Raw genomic sequence first — 23,147 nt, 5'->3', positions numbered from 1 at the left:
GAAACTATCAGCTCAACAACACTGATACAGAGAGAGCCGATTGTGTTGATGGTTGTATGACGGCAGCGGACACACGGTATCACGGAGACAACTTTACCACTGACAAAATACTTGGGTGTTGGAGCGTTAGTAAGCGGCGCAGTATTGGTCACCGTATTATAGAATGAATATTGATTCCTTGGAGAACATTCATAACAAGATGACAAACTTAATCCCGGGCATTAGGAACCGTGAGTATAGTGACAGGTTAAGAAAAAAATACTGAATTTGTATTATTTTGAGAGACGTAGAGTGAAGGGCGTTATGATCCTAGTGTACAAGTGTGAGTCGGGGTTAAATAAAGGTGATATAAATAAGGTACTTAAACTATCAAATAGGGAACTAACACGTCGCAACGGTTTTACATTTAGACAAAATAGGCGCGAATTAGGTAAATACTGGTATGGAAATAGTTGTGGATGAATGAAACAAGTTTAGAAAGACCATCTTTAACTGGAACACGCTGGGAAGCTTCAAATATTGGTTGGACAAATATATGAGTGATAAGGGCTGGGTGTATACAGGGGTGACCAGCCTGGGCCTACAGGCATTTCCTTCGATCTTATGTTCTTAACTCCTCCTACCGTAGCGTGAAATAAGGTTGGATGCTAATGTTCAGGTAATCCGAACTCTTAAATCTTGTGGTGACACTAGATTAGTTTTCTACCCATTGAATATAATACTAAACTGTGTTCTACTGTTATGAATTAAAATATAAATAAAGGGCTGGAGAACACTCGCCGTCCCTCGTATATATGAACAGAGGCGCGAGTTATGGACCCTTACCTGCAGGCGCACCATGACGCACTGTATTAGAGTGAACTTTGATTTTGAATAAAGGAGCCAAATGGAGGCTCAGTGGGGAGAGAACAACGCGCTTATGTCACAGGAAAGTTGTTATGTATAAACAAGTAAAATGGGCAGGAGGCCGCCCCGTAGGAGAGGGAACCATCACCTGTAAGTACAGTTTGCAGACATACAGCCGGGATGTGTAGCTCATCCTCCCCGCCTCGGTGTGTAGCTCATCCTCCCCGCCTCGGTGTGTGGCTCATCCTCCCCGCCTCGGTGTGTAGCTCATCCTCCCCGCCTCGGTGTGTAGCTCATCCTCCCCGCCTCGGTGTGTAACTCCATCCTCCCGCCTCGGTGTGTAGCTCATCCTCCCCGCTCCTCCCGCCCGGTGTGTAGCTCATCCTCCCCGCCTCGGTGTGTAGCTCATCCTCCCCGCCTCGGTGTGTAGCTCATCCTCCCCGCCTCGGTGTGTAGCTCATCCTCCTGTGTAGCTCATCCTCCCGCCGTGTGTAGCTCATCCTCCCGCCCGGTGTGTAGCTCATCCTCCCGCCTCGGTGTGTAGCTCATCCTCCCCCGCCTCGGTGTGCTCATCCTCCCCGCCTCATCCTCCCGCCTCGGTGTGTAGCCCATCCTCCGCCTCGGTGTGTAGTCATCCTCTCAGTGTGTACTCATCCTCCCGCCCGGTGTGTAGCTCATCCTCCCGCCTCGGTGTGTCATCCTCCCCGCGTGTCATCCTCGGTGTCATCCTGCCTCGGTGTGGCTCATCCTCCCGCCTCGGTGTGTGGCTCATCCTCCCGCCTCGGTGTAGCCCATCCTCCCCGCCTCGGTGTGTGGCTCATCCTCCCGCCTCGGTGTGTAGCTCATCCTCCCGCCTCGGTGTGTGGCTCAGCCCGTGTGTGGCTCATCCTCCGCCCAGTGTGGCTCATCCTCCCCCCGGTGGTGGCTCATCCTCCCGCCTCGTGTGTGGCTCATCCTCCCCGCCTCGGTGTGTGGCTCATCCTCCCCGCCTCGGTGTGTAGCTCATCCTCCCCGCCTCGGTGTGTAGCTCATCCTCCCCGCCTCGGTGTGTAGCTCATCCTTCCCGCCTCGGTGTGTAGCTCATCCTCCCCGCCTCGGTGTGTTGGGTTTTTATAATTATTTTTTGATCTTTAGTTAATCTCACAAAAAACCCAATCGGGAGGTTATATATCCTCTTAATTATCAATCAATGGTTGATATGCTGCCATCACCCCTAACTCATCAACTATGTTAGTGAGTATAGGGGAAATAAATAGTTTTTATATTCACTGTGTATTAAGTCACTTGGTAATATATTTACTCACAAGTGGTGTAAAGTTATCACTTTTCTACAGCTGAAATCAATTACAGGCTGGCCACCTCCGTCACAACAGTCGACGCCTCTCTTGGTCAACAAGTTATTTGTTATTTTCACTACTACCACACGTGTCTATCTCTTCCGGTGGGTTATGATCAAAGCGCTTGGTGTGCCATTCGTAAAAGATGAGAATGGTGCCAGCGGTCCTATGGTTCACTTTATGAAGACGGATTCGGGATCCTCTACCACTGAAGTGAGGACTGCTTCTCTCTGTGGGACACATGCACCGTGAAGGTGTAGTTGTGGCATGACACCAGCGTGCTGCGAGCCCTTGTCAAACTCTGTCACGATTTCGTGCCATTAATCACCACACACTGTTTGTGGTCATGAACGAAGTCTCCGGTCCACGCTAAGACCCTTTCGCAAGAATTCCGTACCTTTCTAGTTTAATTTTCAGCCTTTCGTGGGGTAAGTTATGGAAAGCTTTAGCAAAGTCTAGGCTTATATTGTCGATATTACCACCACTTTCCCGAATTTGGGCCCACACATCCGGCACCTTATTAATTACGTCAATTAGAAGCGTCCGGACAGCGGTTGTTTCGTAATAGATGTTCCATCATGGCATCTCTTATAATGCTGTATAGTACTTTACATACTACGCTGGTCAGGCTCACTGGTCTATAGTAGTTGGTGCAATGGCGATCTCCCTGTTTGAATAGGATTCACATAAGCCATTTTCCAGTCATTGGGGACCTGTTGCTCGTCCATGCATCTGCAGATCAGGATCTTACGGGACCCTGCGAGCTCGTTGCACAATTCTCTTAACACTCTGAAATGCACACTGCCAGGGCCCGGGCTCTTTTGAACGTACTTTGACAATTTATTTCTAATACACTTCTGAGATCATAATGTGCGTCAGTGCTTTATCAAACCGTCCTCTGGAGCACACGAGAGATTGTTCACGTCCTCTTGTGAACACTGAGGAAAATAATTTATTTAACACCTCCGCCTCGTCCTTTATCTAACCACCATCGTCAAGACTCGGGTATGATACGCCCACACGTGTCTTTAATTTCGTCTTTGTGCAACGATAGAAAGTATTAAGGTTGTCCTTGGCCTTGTTTACAGTCCGCCCCTGAAACTCCTGTTCTACCCTCCTACACTCTGACTTCACTTGGTTCCTGGCAGTGAGTTTGGTCTTGGGTACAGTATGTATATATTTGTCCAGAAAATTTTTCACGATGTGCAGGATAGTTTCTGCAACCTTATTGCTTCGTAAATCTGGCCAGTGGCTACTCCCTTTTTCCTCCGTCATCTTGTTGTAATATTGAACCTTGGTTTGGTTTTGTCATGAATCAAGTAACAGTTAAATCTGAAGGACAACTTTACTTGGTGGCTGGTGTTAACGGGGGCTAAGTAGGGCAACACCATACCCTCCTCTTTAGTTAGAATGAGGTCCAGCGGTTTGGGTGTTTGCTCCCCTCTGTAGTGAGTCGGATCTTTAACATATTGGAACATAAAATTTTCTCTCAGAGTTTCTACAAAAAGAGTAGCTGGCTTATTAAGGTCATTTGGCGTTGTCAATTAAGGCTTCTAAGCTCCTGTGGATTAATGCGCTACAGTTTGGGAATCTGTAGATATACACCCAACAATGAATAACTCTCCTCATTTCAGTTTAATTTTACACCACTTGGATTCTTTGAAAACATCTTCTCCCCGCACCCTCACCCGGATGGCTCTAAGGTCCTGTTTAACAATGATAACTACACCCTCTTAAAATGTTTCACTCCGGATGCGATTTTCGGTCGCGATGCTTAACCGTGTGAGTAGTCACACCGGATTATATGCAAGTCATGTATTTCGAGAGACAATCTCGGTATCATTGCATCTGGCAAGAAAGAAAACAGTGCACAGTGGTTTTATGAGGAAGAGGAGGAAGCAATTTTACTGCTGGTTCCAGGAATGTCTAAGAATAGACAAAATAAATAGGTACATGAAACAAGTGTGAAAAGATCAAACTTTCGCTAATACTATCATCTTGTGCAGGAGCTTTCAGTTGATCAAGAAAAATTTTGACAATATTTCATATTGTCCCACGCTCAGTCCACCGAAGTTCTATTGAAAATTGAAAAGGATATCAAGAAATAGAATACAAACTACAGGCAGTCCATAAGCCCCAGGGAAAAGCTTCACTGATACACAAAAGTAAATGGTAATATGGTTGGGAATGACCTTAAAGCAGGGCGGTAGCTGCCGTCTGTCTGATGATGATGATGAAGTAAAGTAGTAGGGAGTGGGCTGTCTACCTAGCTGAGTCGAGGTGATTGGTTGGGGTGGTGGCCACACAGCAGACGCCTGCACGCTCAAGGGAGGCCGGCGGGAGGGTGGGGGGGGGAGCTAAGCTAGCTCGGCATTCATTAGTGTAATGTGTGTTAATTTATGTTTGTTAGATGGTGGTGTTATTTGTTCACATATATGTGTAAAGTGGGTCTTGTTCTTCTATGTTAGTATGGAGGCTCTTGGGCCACCAGCTGTGTGTTCTTGTGGTTTCTTCTTCTTTTAACTGGGAGAATATTGGGTCCACCAACTCTTCAAGTTTGCTCCAAACTCTCTGATCTTGGCTGTGTGTACGTGTGTTCAGCGGTTCGATGTCAGTCCCAAACTGCCAAAATTCTCCAGTACGCATGCGCATCGAAGCCATGCCGAGAAAAAATCGCAGAGGAGGCAATTTGGGAAGCTACATATCCGGTCTGAGCAGCCTCATTTAAAAACAACAGAAGCAATTCAAAGTCACGTAATTTCCACCCGCACCATAGCTAGCATCGCATCCTGTGTGAAACGGCCTTTACAGGTTGTCCAAAAAGGGCTCGTAAAGGACCCATATTCCCCTTTAGTAAACTCACAATCCTCCAGGTCGATCCACCTCCTCTTATACAACAGTTCAGCAACACCTACGACTGTATATCAGGTTGGTGGGTTTTGAGTAAAGTTTAAACTCTGTTTTCTTCTCAAGGAAAGTGTCAGTATTAGTGCCTGTGTACATGGCTCTCAAGCCGGAAATAGTTGCTGGTAGTGATCTGGCCTCCTTTCATATCTCAGCAGCTGCCTCGCATGGTGTGGGATGTGGTCAGGTAAACGGTAATATCATTGATGCAATGAATGCCTTCTCCAGCTGGGTGGGAGGTCGTGGGCTCGTGTTCCCCCTTGTTCACACCTCTGGCTCTGCTTTGGTACATTTGCATCCATCATTTCCTCGCCAGGAGTTCCTCGTGGTGTTCCCTCTGCCTTACTGTACGATCTGCGTTTATAAAAACGTTCCGAAAGAGTGAATTTGAATTTCCTGTTTAGAGTTTTACTTATCGAATGTTTCTTCGCTTGTTTCCTCACGTTCTACTGTGATCCTAAGGGGCGTGGTTTATTGCCCTGCTTTTACCCTAGACTATTTTTCTTTACGGGCAGTTGACACAATTCAGAGCTTCTGTACAAATTTTCAGAAAGTTTTGCCAGGTGTTTTTCCTACTCTAAGCTTCGTCTGATGCGCTGTCAAGGACTCTATAATATACGTTAGTTCCTGCACTCGACACGACTTCTGCGTTCCTTCTCTCTCATAACAGTACCGGCTGTAATCTTTTCAACACTCTGCAGAGCCTCTAGCTGCTGCCGGACCTGTACGGATCCTACACCCCTCTTAGTCATCTACTGTGTCCCTGCAGCAACCTGAGCGTAGCTTCTCTTGTTGCGTCTCAATAACAAAGCGTGTTGGCACTTTGGCCTTCGTTGTTGAGCGGCAGAAATTGGACAGTGACTCATAAGAGCATCAAGATCGTCTTAGTGATGTCAATGTGTAAATTGAAGTAGCATTTTTAATGTTATTCGCTATTGTACAGGGTGTCTGTAATTTATTCACCTGATTATGAGGCTCAATAAATATTTTACTGTTGTAGATATCATAAAATAGTTTGCTGCAATTAATAAAGCAACTCAGGTAATCTTTTTGACATGTATTTGGCACACATGACTGTGCTTCAGTAAACCTCCACATGGGTCCCTTTGGTAGCACGTAGAATATCAAGACGGCAGATGATTTCATTCCAGGTGTAATTATAAAGGAAGTCATCGCAGCAAGGGGTAAATTTTTCCTCAGATTAAAGTGAGAGATTACGGAAGTAAGTATCGCCCCCCCCCTCCCCCCCACCCCCAAGCCGCCTACACACCAGACAAGGAGGCCTATATAGGAATGCAGCTGAGTCGTGGGCTTTAAGAGGACTTTGACACTTAATTCAGGTCATCATGACACAAAATCAATTGAAATGATAATAATAATAATTAGTAGTAGTAGTAGGAGTAGTAGTAGGTGAAGGAAATCTGCCACAACATCACGGTGGAACAGACTCTCCTTCCATTAGACCGTGAGAATCTCCATCACAGGACTTACAACACATCCAACAAAGCCCTTGTGGACGTCAGTGATCGAGGATTTTGGACACGGGGATAGACGGAGAGCCTTCTCTGATGTCAGGGTATTCGACCCCATGGTCACATGTCACCGTAACTTGTCTCTCGACGCTGCATACAAGGGGAACGAAAACGACAAGAACAGAGGGTACGGGGAGAGAACTCAGAATGTGAATCAAGGCAGCTTCACTCCTCTGGTGTTCACAACCTCTGGCGGGATGGGACCAAGTGTAAGACTTTTCTATGCAAGACTGGCTGAGGTGTTATCTGAACAGAAGCAGCAGCCCAGAAGCCACGTTGTAGCCTCGTTGAGATGTCGACTGTCCTCTGTTTAGGTCTGCATTGCTTTACTTCAGGGGAACGAGATCTTCGGCCCCAAAGCCGGCAACGGTCGCAGATATTGACTCTGAGGCAACAGTCACTGAATGCCGCATAGATCTGTGGTCTAACTAACACAGCTTGGGTGGCTACTTTTATATTAGGATATTTAATATTAAGGTAATAAAATGGTGGTGTAGGTGTGGCTATTGGGGGAGGCTGGAGCCACGTTAAAAAAAATATTATTATTATTATTATTATTATTATTATTATTATTATTATTATTATTATTATTATTATTATTATTATTATTATTATTATTATTATTATTATTAAGCCTACAGTTAGAATTATATCACATCGTAAATTTGGCTTAAGGATAAGAAGATTCTTACAGTCTTGACATTAAATTGGACAACCGCTCTCCCTACACCACCCTCCCGCTAGCTACCCCCCACCCTTCAGGATTGCCAACCATGACAGCTGTCAAGCACTGTGTGTCCTACAGGTGTAAGTACGTAAAAGAAAGATAGCGTGTGACAGGACATGCATAGACGTAGGGAATCAGGGGTTAAATCTCAAGCTTCACCAGGAAATTTGTTGACATGCTATTACTGAAGGGCGACGTCTAAGGTGGAGTGTGTGGGTCTGGGCTTTAACAGAGTAAAATATGAAGGCTGTTGCTGGTATTGCCCGACTGTTTAACCAAAGTACAGATACAGTAAATGTGGTTATTGTAGATCATAAGGGATTAAGAAACTTAGAGATTTAAATAGATGAAGTCGTTCCTTGTTGGCTGCCAAACTGGAGCAGGTTGGGAAAGAGATCCTCACTAAGACTGAGGAAGTAACTGATGAAATAGGGGAAGTAGTTAAGAGGAGCTATGCTCAGATTGCCGCAGGGACACAGAAGGTGACGGAGAGTAATGCAGGATCTGAACAGGTCCTTCAGCGGCCAGGGAGTCTGCAGAAGTGTGTTGAAGAGATGACAACTAGCAGACCAACTGATATGGGAGAGGAGAAACAATGAGAACTTTTCGAGCGCAGAAACAATAAAATCGTGTTTGGGGTCCCTGAGAGGAGGAAGCTAAGAGTCGGAAAACACACGATAAGATGAAGTTTCGGAATATTTGTGATGAGGCTCTGAACCTGTCAGTTCCCACTCAAGAAGTGAGGAGGCGAAGACAAAGGCAGGAGAACTAGCCTCGCCCCGTCAGGATCACACTAGTTAATGAGGATGCAAAATGGGAACTTAGCATTTTGGAGTATATTCATAAACCCAGATCGCACGGTAATGCAGAGGGAACAGCACAAAGAACTCTCGAAGTTCTTGAAGCAGAGGAGGGAGGAGTCGAGGATGAGAGTGGCTGGATTATATACAGGGGGAAAGTAGTGGAGGCAGGTGCACCAGTACAGAGCCGGGAGACAGCGATACACCCCCACCCGCTCTACCTCCCACCCAGGAGGATGAAACCAACCGCCGTGTAAACAATGTCATCTCTGACCACACACCACAAAATACAATTAATTTAGTAAACGAGGCAGCTGCTGAGAATGGGGGGCGGAGTCACTACCAAGATTACCAAGATCAGAGACGGCACCGCGGACAAATTCTGGCTTGAAAGTCACGTACACTAATACTGACACGTTCATTAATAAGAGAGAGGAATGTGGTACACCAACCCGATATAATGGAAGTTGTAGAACTGTTGTACAAGAACAGGAGAATCGACCCAGAGGAATGTGAGTTCAGTATTGCTGGATATGACTCACTTACCAACCTTTCTCAAGAAACTTGCAAGGGGGGTGTGGTTATTTATGTCAGGCAAGACCTTAGAGCCAGCCAGGCGAGGGTACAGGGAGAGGATGTTTTTGAAGAATCCAAGTGGTGTAAAATTAAACTGAAGGGGAGAGACTTACTTCTTGTCTGGTATATCTACAGATCCCCAAACTGTAGCTTATTAAATCAAAGGAACTTAAGACTCTTAATGGATCTCAACTCTAGCCGCCTCCTTATCATGGGGGACTTTAACTATGGAGACATTGACTGGAGCAATGGCACCACGTCAAACGACCTTAACAACCACGCTGCTCTTTTTGTAGAAACTCTGAGAGATAATTTTCTGCTCCAACATGTTAAAGACCCGACGCATTATAGGAGGGAGCAAACACCCAAGCCACTAGACCTCATCATAACTAACGAGGAGGGTATGGTGGCCAAACTGGAACACCTCCCCCCATTTGGCACCAATCACCATGTAACGTTGTCCTTCAGGTTTAACTGTTACTTGGTTCACGACAAAACCAGACCAAGGTTTAAATATTACAAGGACAATTACTACGGGATGAGGGCGGAGATGAGGGGTATTCACTGACCTGACTCTCCAAGATACGCTGAATACCATAGCCAGTAAAGTGAACCATTTGATCGATAAATATATTCCTAAGACCAAACCCAATGCCTCCAGGAATATAAGGAGACCGCTACACATGAACCATGCGGTGGTCGACAAAGTTAAAAAGAAAACCCAGAAATTCAAGACGTGGGTTAGGTCAAACGATGAGCAGAAACCAAGCAAAGTCAGATTGTATAAAGGCTAAAAAGAAGTTCCAGAGCTGATTGCAAGCGAGGTTATGTCAAACCCAAAGGCGCTTTTACCGCTACCCAAAGTCGAAATTAAAAACGCGAGTTGGAGTATCGGACATGAGGCTTGAAGATGGTAGTTACGTAGATTCTGACCAGGACTAGGCTGGGGCGTTGAACAAATTCTTTTCCTCGGTGTTCACAAGAGAGGATGCGAACAACCTTCCTGTGTTTGAGGACAGACGGTTTGACACAGTGCTGACCCAAATTGTGTTCTCAGAAGAGGGTATAAGAAATAAATTGTTAAAGCTAAAGCTTCATAAGAGTCCCGTCCTTGACATGATGCAACTCAGAGTGCTAAGAGAGTTGGGCATCGAGCTTGCTGAGCCCCTGAAGATTCTGTTCTGTAAATGCCTGGATGAACAAAAGGTCCCCAGTGACCGGAAAATGGCTTATGTGAGTCCTATCTTCAAGAAGGGCGATCGTCACTCCATGAATAATTATAGACCACTGAGCCTGACCAGCATAATATGTAAAGTACTTGAGAGCATTATACAGTAAGAAATGCCAAGATGGAACAGCTACTACGAAACAACCTTGTAAACGACTGCTAACACGAGTTTTTTCCGGGACGCTTATGCTTAACAAAATTACTCAAGGTACTGGATGTTTGGACCCAAATTCTGGAACATGGTGGTAATATCGACAATACACTCGTATACCTAGATTTTGCCAAGGTTTTCGATAGTGTACCCATGAAAGGCTGAAAGTTGAGCTGGAAGGGTACAGGATTCGGGGAAGTGTCCTTGCGTGGATCGGAGACTTTCTGCATGACCGCAAGCAGTGTGTGGTGATTAATGGTACGAAATCGTAATGTGTACCTGTTACAAGCAGGGTATCTCAGGGCAATGTATTGGGCCCGTTGTTGTTTGTTTGTTTCATTAATGACATGCCAGAAGCTATATACTCCTTCATACAAACGTTTGCGGACGATGCCAAGTTATTCAGGGAAATTAAGAACCAAACAGACTGTGAAGAGCAGCAGAAATGGCTGCTAAGATTCAATGTCACGAAATGTAAGAGGATGCACCTGGATTGTACCAACGGTAAGGAGATGTATCGCATGTGCCAACGGGATGAAGAAACTGCATTAATTGAGACCGAATGCGAAAAGGATCTGGGTGTGTATGTTGACACTGAACTGAAGTTTTCGGGCCATTGTGAGAAGAAGGTGAATCAAACAACTAAACTAGTAGGTCTGATAAGACGGTCGTAACGATCTTTAAGAGTGAGATGCTTCTCTGTCTGGAGTACTGTCACCCCTCCTGGTCCCCGAGATAGGCTCAAGAGATTAGAACGCCAACAACTGCCTAGCTTATACTGCAGACGGGCAAGTGGTGGCCTAATTGAGGTGTATAAACATCTCAGAGGGCACTACTCAGTCGAGTGTCCTTACCTGGAGTTGGCGGACGTTCGCCCCACAAGGGGTCACTGCTCAAGGTTGAAGAAGCAGCAAGTCCAGAAAACTGTGAGGGCAAACTTTTTCGGAGTGAGAGTTGTGAACTCTTGGAACAATCTGCCAGAGAGTGTTGTGACGGCACCGAGTGTGAGCTCTTTCGAGACTAGACTTGACCAACACTGGAGCAGGTTCAGATACATTCTGGAGCCAGTACATGCCCAGTATATTTGCCAACAGTGTGTAACAGAGACGTGACCGATCGCCCAAGCGGCTAACGAGCCGATCAATGGTGAAGAGGAAGTGGCGTATTCGTAATGAATGCAAGGTATGCATTGCATTCATAGTAGAAAGCAAAATATATTTTTAAATAGTATCTTCAATGATACAGATTTAATTTCAGTCTTCACAGTTTTCACTCAGTAAAGTGGAGGAGACTCAGCGTCCCTCAATGCATGCAGAAGGATAAGCCGCATGCCCTCAATGGACAAACAAGGTGATGGGTTCGTGTACTTGAGGGGGAAATTCCCACAGCTCAGTAATGCTAAAGTCAAAGTGGATATCTTTGTTGGCCCACAGATAAGAAAGTTACTTCGTGAGGACGACTTTGAAAACAAACAATGAAAATGAACAGATGCATGGAGATCCTTCACACCTGTAGTCAAGGGGTGTCTTGGACACAAGAAGGAAGAAAACTATTGCCAATTTGTAGAGGAACTCCTATAAAACTACAACAACTTAGGATGCAGGATGTCCCTGAAAGTCCACCTCCTACACTCGCACTTGAACTTTTTTCCTGAGAACCTGGAGGCGGTTAGTGATGAACAGGGGGAGCGATTTCACCAGGACATTAGACGTGTGGAGGAAAGGCACCAGGGTAGAGGGGACCCGGCCATGATGGGGGACTATTGCTGGTGTTTACAGTCGGAGGACAACACAACACATAAAGGGGGGAAATAAAATAACAGATGCCCTACAATGGCTAATGTAATAATTATTGTGTCTTCTTTATGATTGTTTTAATTCTTTATTGAATTTTAGTGATGACGTGGACAAAAGTAACAGGAATAACAGGAAAAATAGCATTTTTCAGTTTTTGTATTTGTAAGATATTTTTTTGTATAACAAATAAACTGTATGTTCCAGATAATTTTCATTTCCAGATTTGAAATAAGTTCCTCAAAATGACCATGTTACGGATTTGTTTTTATTGTTGTTGCCTAGTGTAATTAACGGTATATTGAAAAAGGTTCAACAGCCAAACGTCTAGGTGTGTGTGTGTGTGTGTGTTGGAGTCACTCACTGTTACGAGTGTCCGCTGGTGGTAGAGCGGGACCGTTCTCGCCTCGCAAGCGAGATGTTACGGGTTCGATTCCCGGGCCGGTGGAAGTTGTTTGGACACACTTCCTAGCCCCCATTAGTCCCTGTTCACCTAGCAGTACAGTAGGTACCTGTTGTAAGACGAAAGTTGCGAATTCGTATTCAGGGACAAGTTGTTGGAGCTTCCAATAACTTGATGACATAAACCATTGACTCTTCAGGCTTCTACGCCATTGACTCTTCAGGCTTCTACGCCCTTAACTCATGAGACATAAAGGCAAGCATGAACTTAGCATGCTTCCCTGTTGGGCGCTGTAAACGCTTCTGCACTTCACCTTACACAAGGATGTAGGGGAGTGCCCAGTAAAAAAAAAATTAAAAAGTGTCCGCCATAAGTACGTGGGTATGAAATACGTTGGTTCAGATCAAAGATACTCTACTCAAGTTAGGAAAGCTCCAGTTAAAATATATGAAATGTGTGTATGGTACAGTTGCCAGATGCCTCAATAATAGAGCCATCTATTGGCTGCGTCCAAACGCTATTCATGACGTCATAGACGTTGATGTGACGTCATGAGTGACTCCATTGCCTCTAGAACTAGATCTTAGATGAGTTCAGAAATTAAAAGACAAAATCTTTTCTCTTGCACAATATCTTACAATTACTGCAAGTGATGAATCACCTGTCATGCCGTTACATATATTTGGGGAATAAATGACCTTGTTTTCAGTAGAGTTCTTGGCTATTAAAAGACATTCTTATTGTTTATCTTTATTGAAATAACAAACACAAAACCAAACATTCAAGTTGTGTCTTGGTTATTTATGTATTATAATATTTCATCTAACATGATACATTACCATAGAAATTAACACGCGCACCTACAGTGATTTACTTGCATATATATATATATATATATATATATATATATATATATATATATATATATATATATATATATATATATATATATATTATGAAGGAAAAAACACCTCGATAACTTCTGTGCAATTCCTCACAGTTCTTCACGTATATTCTGGGAATGTCAGTGGCATTTTGCCATCTGCGACACCTGCATTTCGATATATAATTGCACACTTTCACTGAAACTCACAAGAGGTTAAATACTTAAGTTACCTATCTCTGTCCTTTGGAAACCGATGGAAATTAAAATGTGGATGTGTATCCTTTCTCCTCTTGCAAATAACGCAGGGATGAGATCTACCCGGCGTGTTGAACTGCGCGCCCACAAGTCTTGGCTACAGTGTTGCCAGTGGGAAAAATCCAAAAGTATCCATAATCTTCTAAAAAATATCCAAAAAGTATCCACTTTTTTCTTTAATAAAATGACGAATTTCTTAGTATCTATGAAAACAAAGTTAAACTGAAATATAATGGTGTCATCAATAATTTTACTGATTATAAAATGGCTATTTTAGGCTGTAGTCCAAGATTTTGAAAACATGCAGACGACAATGTGACGTCACAGAAGTACGACTGCAACGCCATCCTAATTCTGGACTACATAAAATGACGTCACTGTGCCTTGAGTTCCCAGCAAGTATTATTACCGACTATTTTACACTCATTCCTGCCTTGATAGTCTTTGGTTCAGATGGTGTGTGGTTGGCTCGAGCAGTTTCGCTTATTACTCTCCCACACTGACTGAGCCATTCTCTGAACGCTGGACGTATTGGTCGAGCGTTCATCAGCCTTGAACTCTGCGACAAACTACTGATTTTTACTGGCTGCTTAAGCTTTGTACCCTGCCTGGGGCAAGTAGTGGGCAGAAGCTTGTGAAGGCTTTGGCAAGAGAAGAAAAGATTGCCCTACTGAACAGCTTAGAAGACGACCTATGGCTTTCAAGTACCGAATCGGTAGCCAACAACAATGGAGGTGACAGACAGTTCCCAAGAGGTGATTAGTAAGACAGAAAAGAAGAGGAGGCGAAGAAAAGTGAAGGAAGTGACAGTGATGAGATCATGAATGATAGGAAGAAGAGGACGACACACACAGAAGGAAGCAGAAAGAATTCAACTGGGAATAAAACACAGCAGGTTGGTCAATGGATCATCGTGTAAGTACCAATGTGCCGAACAACCCGGGTGGTGGAAACCGCTCAGGTAGGAGGAGGTTAAACTTTCCAAGTGATTTACGCATTTCATTTTAGGAGCGATTGCTGTGAGCTGCTACACTGGGAAGAGAGCATGAAAGGTTTGAACCCCTGCTTAAGGAAGGTCGTAATAATTCCTATTTGACTGTAGCTGGAGATGAGGCGGTAAAGTTTTTGATGACAGGATTTAAAGAAGTGATAATGCCGATGCCTCAGGGCACCGCACCAAGGTGATCGTCTTCGTGTACCCGGTTATACTGGATCCTGATTTTCTTCTTGACGATTCACGGTTCGTCTGGGCAAAGCGACACGAATTCCGAGGTGAGAAGAAGAACCAAGTGGTAGCCTTGATGAAGGGAGACGTTTCGGAGAGGATATTCATTTCTGGAATAGGATATAGGAGAAGTGCAAAGTTTATTGAACAACCTGTTCTGTGTTACAAGTGCAGCAGGTGAGGCCATATGGTCTGGTAATGTCAGTGACTGTCGGTGTCGTTACTGTGGGAAAAATAATAATTCAATAGAATGCGGAAGTAAAATAAAGTCTGGGCAACATGTTGCACCGTGCTGTTGCAATTGTGGCGGTGCCCATAATACAGGTTCCTCAATTTGCAATAAGAAGCCACAGATGCGTGGTGCACTGTGGCAGAGCATGGGGGAGGTGCAACAGCGAGAAAGGGAGGAAGGACGAGGAGTTGCAGGTGAGACAACTCTACCTTCAACTGAGTCCGTGTGGAAGAAGAGGGTGGAACAGAGTGACAGTAACAGTAAATGGTACAGCAGCTGCACCAAAAGTTGTTCCAGAAGAGAAGGTAATTGACAAGTTTGGTGACGTGTATGGTTTAGTAGTTCAACTCAGGCAAGAAATTCAGATGCTTAGAAAATAAAGGTAAAGGACAACCAGAAGGTAATTGGCCATTTTTGTGAACATAGAAATGTGGACGTTGAACTAAGAGGAAAGAAGGTTGAAAATAATACGGTAATAAAATCTGACAAACCATCTATGGGGGACCGGCAATGTGGACACAAGGGAAGAGAGATAACCAGCAAGTGGGGTGACATACCCGGAGTATAACATGATAAGGTATTAGTTCGAGTGAAAGAAGTAATGGGACAGTTTGTGAATGAGAGAATGAGGTTAGTTTCTGTTGTTAATAGGGAAAATGGAGGACACTGGTTTAAGTATGCCTTCATGGAATGTAAATAGCTTACATCCTAAGACCACAGATGTGCATGCTTGGGCACTGTTGTATACGGTGGATGTTATAGCCTTACAAGAGACGGGCACGGAGGATGGCGATTTGATGAATTTACGTGATTATCAATGTTTCTCTTTACCAGCTAATAATAGAAATAATACAAGAGGTCTGTTAACTTATGTTCGGAAAAATGTACCGGTTGAATTGGTAATAACTGACAAGCAGAATGGGGTTGAAATTTTGTGTGATATTGCTGACATGCCTGAGTGCCTATTTAATGATGCTAATGTTATGGTTGGTGATATTATTGCTAGACACCAAGTCCTGAGTACTATGGAACCCAGCAACATTAATGGAAGGAGATGGTTACACTTCTTGGGGGAGTTTGGTGATATTAAAATATTAGGGAATCATGAGCCTACCCACATACTGTACATGGAGGAAGGTTAGATTATGCAGGATGTTTTAATACGTGTGGAATAAGAGCGGATGGTGAGATAGTTAGGGATTTGCTTAGTGATCATTTTGCATTACGAATTGCTATACATGTTAACAAAATACAGAAGTTAATTAAGCGGAAAAGATATTTGTTGCCGGAAAACAAGAAACAGGAGCTGCTCACTACTATACAGGATTGGTATACAGATTATGAACCAAAGGATGTTGATAACTTTTATGATGATTTATTACATATTATTGAGAAATGGAAAACTTAATATGTATGTGAATGACAAATTGGTTCAGGGCTGGAGTAAAATCCTTAGAAAGGTGCAAAGAGAATGGAGTGCAAATGATAATGAAATCAAGCAAGAGGCGCGGAGTAAGTACTGAACAGACTTTGCAGGGAGAATCGCTAAAGGCAAGAGCTTGGGTGACATGTGGAAGGAAGTGAATAAAGTGCGAGGTGTTCGAAGCAAGGGCAACAGCTACGCTGACGCACAGGGCAGGGCCAGACAACTTATTACGAAATGGGCTGGGACTGCTAGTTTTGCCGAATTACCTCAGTGTGCAGGCCTCATTACAAAGTAAGAGTAGACTTAGGTGTGAGTTAGTACAATGTCAGTGTACACTGGAGGATGATACACGTGTTCCTATAACAAGAGGCGAGTTATTATATGCTATTATAAAGGGAAAGTCTACGGCAACCGGTAATGGTGGAATAACATGATATCCTAAACTGTCTGGCTGGTATTAGAGAAGGGCCCCTGTTAGACTTGTTTAATGTCTTATAATGGAGGTTGTATCCTTCTTAAGTGGAAGAAAGCAAAAATTGTACCAATACCAAAGAACATTGGAGATTTTCGTCCAATACCTTTGACGTCTTGTTTTAGTAAAATGATGGAAAGAATAGTATTTAACAGGTTGTTGTATTAAGTGGAAAATCTCTTGGCGCTCAATTTGCATAGATTTATGAAAGGGAGAAGTACTGCAGACTGTGTTGTAAAGTGTTTGAATAACTCCAAGGCTACATGCAGGACTTTTGTAGACTTAAAAGAGGCCTAGGTTAGGGCAAATAAGAAGTCACACTTGAACTAATTAATTTAGGGGTTTGTGGGAAGTTGCTGAAATGGATTGTGTATTACTTGAGTAACAGAATGGCTAGAGTATGGTTTCAGGGTTGGTACTCAGAAGAAAGTGAGATGGAGTTGGGGACTCCACAGGGGGGCGTACTTAACCCCACTCATTTTAACATATTGATGAACATAATGGCTCGCTACGAATTTCCTGGAGACACAGGTTATAATATATGCTGATGATATACTTTTACAGTGTAAAGGTATGAGAAACATGCAAGAGGCTTTAGATGCATTGAGTACACTTTGTTGTAGAATGGGTCTTGTAATTAACAATGAAAAAACTAAATATCAGGTCAGAAATTATGAACAAGGATTTATTTTTGAACGGATTAAGGCTAGAGAAAGTTGATGTTTACAAATACCGTGGGATGTACCTTGGGTATAAGTCCAGCAGTAAAGTACGTGAGATGCAATACCTGGATAATGCCTGTGAAGGACGTTTAAGACCTTTAAGAGCTTTGGGCATGAAAGGTAAATGGCGCAGGTATTCCTATTTTAAGGAAGGTTTATATCAGTACTATTCGTTCAGTTATTGCCTATGCAGTTCCCATCCTTATAATGTACAGTAAGAAAGTTATTCAAAAGCTTGAAGTGATACAAAACGAGGTGAGAATTATTTTAGGGTGTCAACGGAACACTTGAATATAAATAATGAGAATGGAGTTAGATTTACCAAGTATAGAACATAGAGTAAAGGAACTTGCTGTAGCCGCTTCTCTTAGGACCATTAGGGGAGGAGATAATAGGTGGTCCCGTACAATAATGTGCTTAAATGAAAGAACAGATCTCGGCAATGTGTCCAAGTATGCAAGGCTACTGTATAATATGATGGAGTAGACGAATATTGCATTTTATTACAAACTTATTTAAGGGTTAGACCATGGCAGGAAGAACGCATTGCAGTAGATATTTTACAGCTTGAGGGGAGAAAAGATGATTGGCATCCCAGTTATTTACGAAATGTCTTTTTAGAGAAAATAAATAATTTTTCCAGGCGAAACACACTACATATATATTGTGACGGATCGGTATTAAGTAACGGTTAAGCGGGATGTGGTGTTTTCATAAGGGATTATTTTATCAATGAGTGTTACGCAGATGAAACAGTTTGTAAGAGAATTAGTAACAACACCTTATCCACGCTGGCTGAACTACACGCAATATGTGAAGGACTCCAGGTTGCTATAGAGAAATGTAAAGAAACGTATATTGTTGTTGATAGTTAAAGTGGATTGTAAGCTTTGTAGAGTAAAAATCCATGTAACTTTCATATTGTTCATATCTGTAAACGACTGGTCATAGCAATGCAAGAAATGGAATGTACTGTGCAGTTTGTATGGATTCCATCACATGTGGGGATTCGTTTAAATGAAATGGCTGACCATTTGGCTAGAAAAGATGTAAATAGATGTTGTTAGCAATGGAAGTATTCGAACGATAAAGAGGGAAATGAAAAGAAAAAGAGAGGAATGGGAAAAAGCAAGAAGAGAACTGACCGCCATATGTAGCGAGAGTTTTCAGGATTATTTGTGTTTTACAAAACGCCAATGTAACTTATGGGACTAACTTACCATCTGTTGACACTGTTATAATGAGACTAAGATTGGGATACAAATATTACTGGCAGGTAAGTGGAGGGGCGGGTCAACCGTGTCATCTTAGGGATGCTCAGACACTACAACATTATGTATTAGGATGTGAAAAGATCCAACCATACAGGAACAGTGAGATCACTTCTTTAAAGAAACCAGTTTGTTGGATGATTAATATGGAAAATTTTAAATAATTCTTGCAATGTATAAAAATTTTGCTCCAAGTATATGACATTTATCTTTGTGTAGGATTACATTATCTGTTCTTTTAATGTAGTACAGTGTTCATGCCAAAATTAACTATTTCATTGTTGTAAAAATAATTATTAACATTTATAAATTTTTGTGTAAGCCCCAGAAGAGGAAGTCAAAGGTGAGGGTGGGAGTAGTATACTACCCTGTCCTTATGATGTAATAGTTTTATGGTCAATAAAATATTTCAATTTCAAACTTAAATTTGTTTTATTACATTGTGTATTGTATGATGTTTGATTGTTTTATGTTATTGATTGTATTATGTTTGTATATAGGCTAGATAGTGGAATATCTGCCAGTGGGGTAATTTAGATAAAGTTTACGTTTTGGCCAATCAAGATATGATACGTCAGTATTTGGCGGTAGAGCGGTGACGTCTGTTGCAGGCTGGTCCACGGTAGTCTGTCTCGGCACAGCAGTCTTAAGATAAGTAGTATACACTCTCTGGTGTTTTGGGAGTTGGCATTGACTATTGGGATTTGTTATTTCTTGATATTGATTTTGTGTGATCTTGATGGACCTTCAGTCCTTACTCAGCCACTTCCAAACATCTTATTATTATTGTTATTTATTTTATTTTGTGTACATCTGTGGTGGTTGTGTAATGATCGTGATGACGGCTAACCTAAAAACCTTAAGGATTCATATTACGCTCAAACGTCCACAAAACCTTCTGAGTCCCCCAGTGGAAACGTCCCCCGTTTTCTGTTTCCTTGATGACGTCATCGAGAGGCCGTCTTTGTCTAAAGGGAACTTTGAATATAATCCGCGGATTTCGTAGCAGACGCTGTATGTTGGGACCTGTTGCCATCCAACCCTTTGTAATCATTTTAATTTTGCTTTTGATAGCTAAGTCAGAGCATTGTTAGTGAAGATAATAGTAGGGAATGAAACTGAGTTCATAGTCTCAGTTTCAACGTCAGAGTGTACATTAAATTAATTCATCGAAATAGAAGTAGGTGGACTCCCTGACCTATTTTGAGTGAGGGTGCCGCGGGCATTTCAACCGTTAGTAAGTGCTCGCCCTTCACCCATACAGGTAGGCCATTCCACTCTGTGTTGTAATTCGCCCTTCTTCAAGTGATTTGACCCAATTAATAGTTGATTGTGCAAGTGTTACAGTAACGTAGTTGATTTGCTTTGAGTGAAGTAATATTTACGTCTTTAACGTCCCCTGAAACGTGATGTCGTTGTCACCGTTAGTAAGTGCTCGCCCCTTCGCCCATACAGGTCCCTAACGCAGCCTAGGCCGTGTCAGTAGCGTGGATGTTGTATCCACTATGTCTGGGGAGATGTCCGAGGTCCAGTAGGATCAGTTACCTTCGTGAGACCCGACCGTCAGACACTTCAGACTACCTATGGCCCCCATAGCTAGCTCGTCTGACCCTAACGCTCAGCCCGCGAGGTGACCCCGGATCACCAAGCCACACACCACTACCAGCCCCCATCATTGGTGGATGAGTGTCTAACTCAGTAGGGCTATTCGTGTGGTGGGGTTAATCCACTGGGATCTTCAGAGTTCGTCGGAAAGTACCCCATGGTGGCAGAACCCCATGGCGGTTGCTTGAGTATCACTCCTGACGACTGAGTGTTGTAGTGGCAGTTGCCCCTGGTCTTTATGGTGCTAAGTGACTATAAGAGTTATGTGTTATTGAGTATGTCCACCCAGTAGTGGTGTGAGTGTTATTGAGTATGTCCACCCAGTAGGGGTGTGAGTATGTTGAGCCTGAGGGCATAGTACCAGATTTCGTCTGTTGGTACATATATATTCTTTCTCCTACCTCCATATTAATGTTTAAATAAATTTTGTATTTGTATATTGTGTCTATTATTTACCTACAGTATCTACCGTTATTTCTTCCTTATTACTTGATACTAACATTACATATACCCACGAGCCTCCCCTCGTCACGCTACCAATGGTAATAAGTATTAGAGTAAAGAATTGTTATAAGAGGCACAGGCCCTTATAGTTGGAATAAGTTATTAAATGTTCATATATTTATTGACTTGTTTAGGTTTTTACCTGTTAACTTGACCTTTGTTTTGGGAACTTGGGATTAATAACATCATAAATACTGATATATTTGAAAGACTTGCGTGATTTGTGTTTATGTAGCGCTGCACCCTAGGGTCGAAACACACACTAAACTCGTCTTATCTCCCACAGGTTATTATGATGCCAGGAGAGACGCCGGGGTATCCACAAGCTGGGGGGGCTCAGCCCCATCGTCCTGCACCTGACCAGATGAACGGCTGTGCCACTATTCCCTTCCATCCCGTTGTTCCGGGGGGTCCTGGGGGCTGCGGGGTGCCAGGGTCCCTCCACAGTCGAACTGATAATGAAATTATGAAACACAACTGTATGGCGAGTGTTCACCCTCCATCGCACGAGCCAGACTTTGTTAGTGAAAATTTTTGTGTGTATGGCATAGAAGATCGCGGCCTGAGGAGTTCTGAGTGTTCACTGGGTATAGGTGGGTCACGATTCTCCTTGGAGACGAGAACTGTGTCAACAGCTTCCAGTACTTCAGTGAATGGAGAATGGCGTACATCGGTCGGAGAGAGAGACACATCGCTAGGTGAGGAGAGACAAACGCACGTCAAGAAGGGCGCCACCTCAGTGCAGCGGCAGCAGAGAGTATCGGGAATAAGTGAGGGAGGGGCGCCACCAGGAAGAACTTTTAATACAGCAGCAAAGATGAACTCCTCACCATATGTTGAGAGCTCGTCTGACGGGGAGATCTCCAGTCCAGAAGGAACTTGGAGTAGCCTCCCTGATAACACCTACCTCCCACATTATGAGGGCGAGGACCCGTATATGGGTGATGCACTCTACCAAGAGGAACCAAACTGCACGGAAATAGACCCTTTTATATTTACTTTGGACAAATCGGAATTTAACATCAGGAACTCTGAAGTCCATATCGGTCCTAAAACAGTGTATGAAATGTCGCCGACACCATTGTCGAAATCGTCGCCTGCAGACCCAGGAGACCATCACTGGAAGGAGGCGTCACAGGGCAGCTCCGGGATGCTGCATATCAACCTCAATGCATCACCCGCCCACCCGATGACCGCAGAGCTACGGTCACACAGCCCACTCCTCCAGACAGTTTCGGCGCCGGATAAGTCGTCAACATCTCCTGTCACGCCTACTCGCCCTGGTCCCAGTCGATTCACGCAGCAGCCAGTTTTTAACATACCATTGGTCCCCTCGACAAACTTGGGCAGAAACCCCCTGAGCCCTCAGACACCCATTGGTAGAGGCCCCCAGGTCAGAAATCCCATGGAAGTACCCGTTACACCCCCAGGAAATATCAGCATCACGGGTGACACCAGATTAGTCGTCGGAACACAAATTGTCATCAACCATCCAGGCTACGACAATCCCCGCCAGGTAGGTACTGTATGGTTCACACATTCTGTGGCAGAGTTTTATATGAATAATTTCTTTACTATTAACACAGCGTAAAGCACTTGAACCGAAACTAAGACAGTCCACCATGTGGCGCCGCCACAGTGTCCATATAAAGTCCTAATTCCACAGACCCCCAACTCCGACCTGGAGAACTTGCTGACGGAGGTGAGGGACAAGTTGTCTACGGTGTACAGCCGACAGACTAAGACTTCCTTCCTGCCGTGGTTGAAGGGGCACCAGGTCATCCCAATGAGGGAATTCTACACAGAGTCGCGCATCCTGGCCGTGGATAAACAAGGGAAACAAACCCGACAGAGCGTCAACCTCGTCTATGACCTTGTGCACGAGAAGGAGGAGGTAGGTGAAGGAGAGAGAGACACAAGATAATACCAGTAGTACTATTAATAATAATAATAATATAATACAGTAATAATAATAAAAAAATAAAAATAATAAACACTAATACTAATAAAATAATAATAATAATAATAATAATAATAATAAAATACAGTAATAATATGTATGTTAGTGTGACAGGTCCTGGTGTTAGTGTGACAGGTCCTGGCGTTAGTGTGACAGGTCATGGAGTTAGTGTGACAGGTCCTGGTGTTAGTGTGACAGGTCATGGTGTCAGTGTGACAGGTCATGGCGTTAGTGTGACAGGTCATGGTGTTAGTGTGACAGGTCCTGGTGTTAGTGTGACAGGTCATGGTGT

General features: G+C 43.6%; 1 protein-coding gene across 3 annotated transcripts in view; it reads left to right on the top strand.

The window, feature by feature from the left end:
* Positions 1-23,147, top strand: part of LOC121874052 — a 118,310-nt gene that overhangs the window by 75,574 nt on the left and 19,589 nt on the right. For 2 of the 3 annotated variants that reach the window (XM_042377942.1, XM_042377926.1), the window contains exons 2-3: positions 21,182-22,411; positions 22,535-22,789. In XM_042377942.1, the coding sequence (XP_042233876.1) occupies positions 21,182-22,411; positions 22,535-22,789 (1,485 nt within the window). The remainder of the gene's footprint in view (positions 1-21,181; positions 22,412-22,534; positions 22,790-23,147) is intronic. The other variant, XM_042377931.1, reaches the window with a different exon arrangement.

This window comes from Homarus americanus, unplaced genomic scaffold, assembly GCF_018991925.1.
Source record: "Homarus americanus isolate GMGI-L3 unplaced genomic scaffold, GMGI_Hamer_2.0 scaffold55640, whole genome shotgun sequence".
Classification (NCBI taxonomy): domain Eukaryota; kingdom Metazoa; phylum Arthropoda; class Malacostraca; order Decapoda; family Nephropidae; genus Homarus; species Homarus americanus.
Note: the sequence above shows the minus strand (reverse complement) of the source record. Positions and strands in the feature narration are given on the sequence as shown.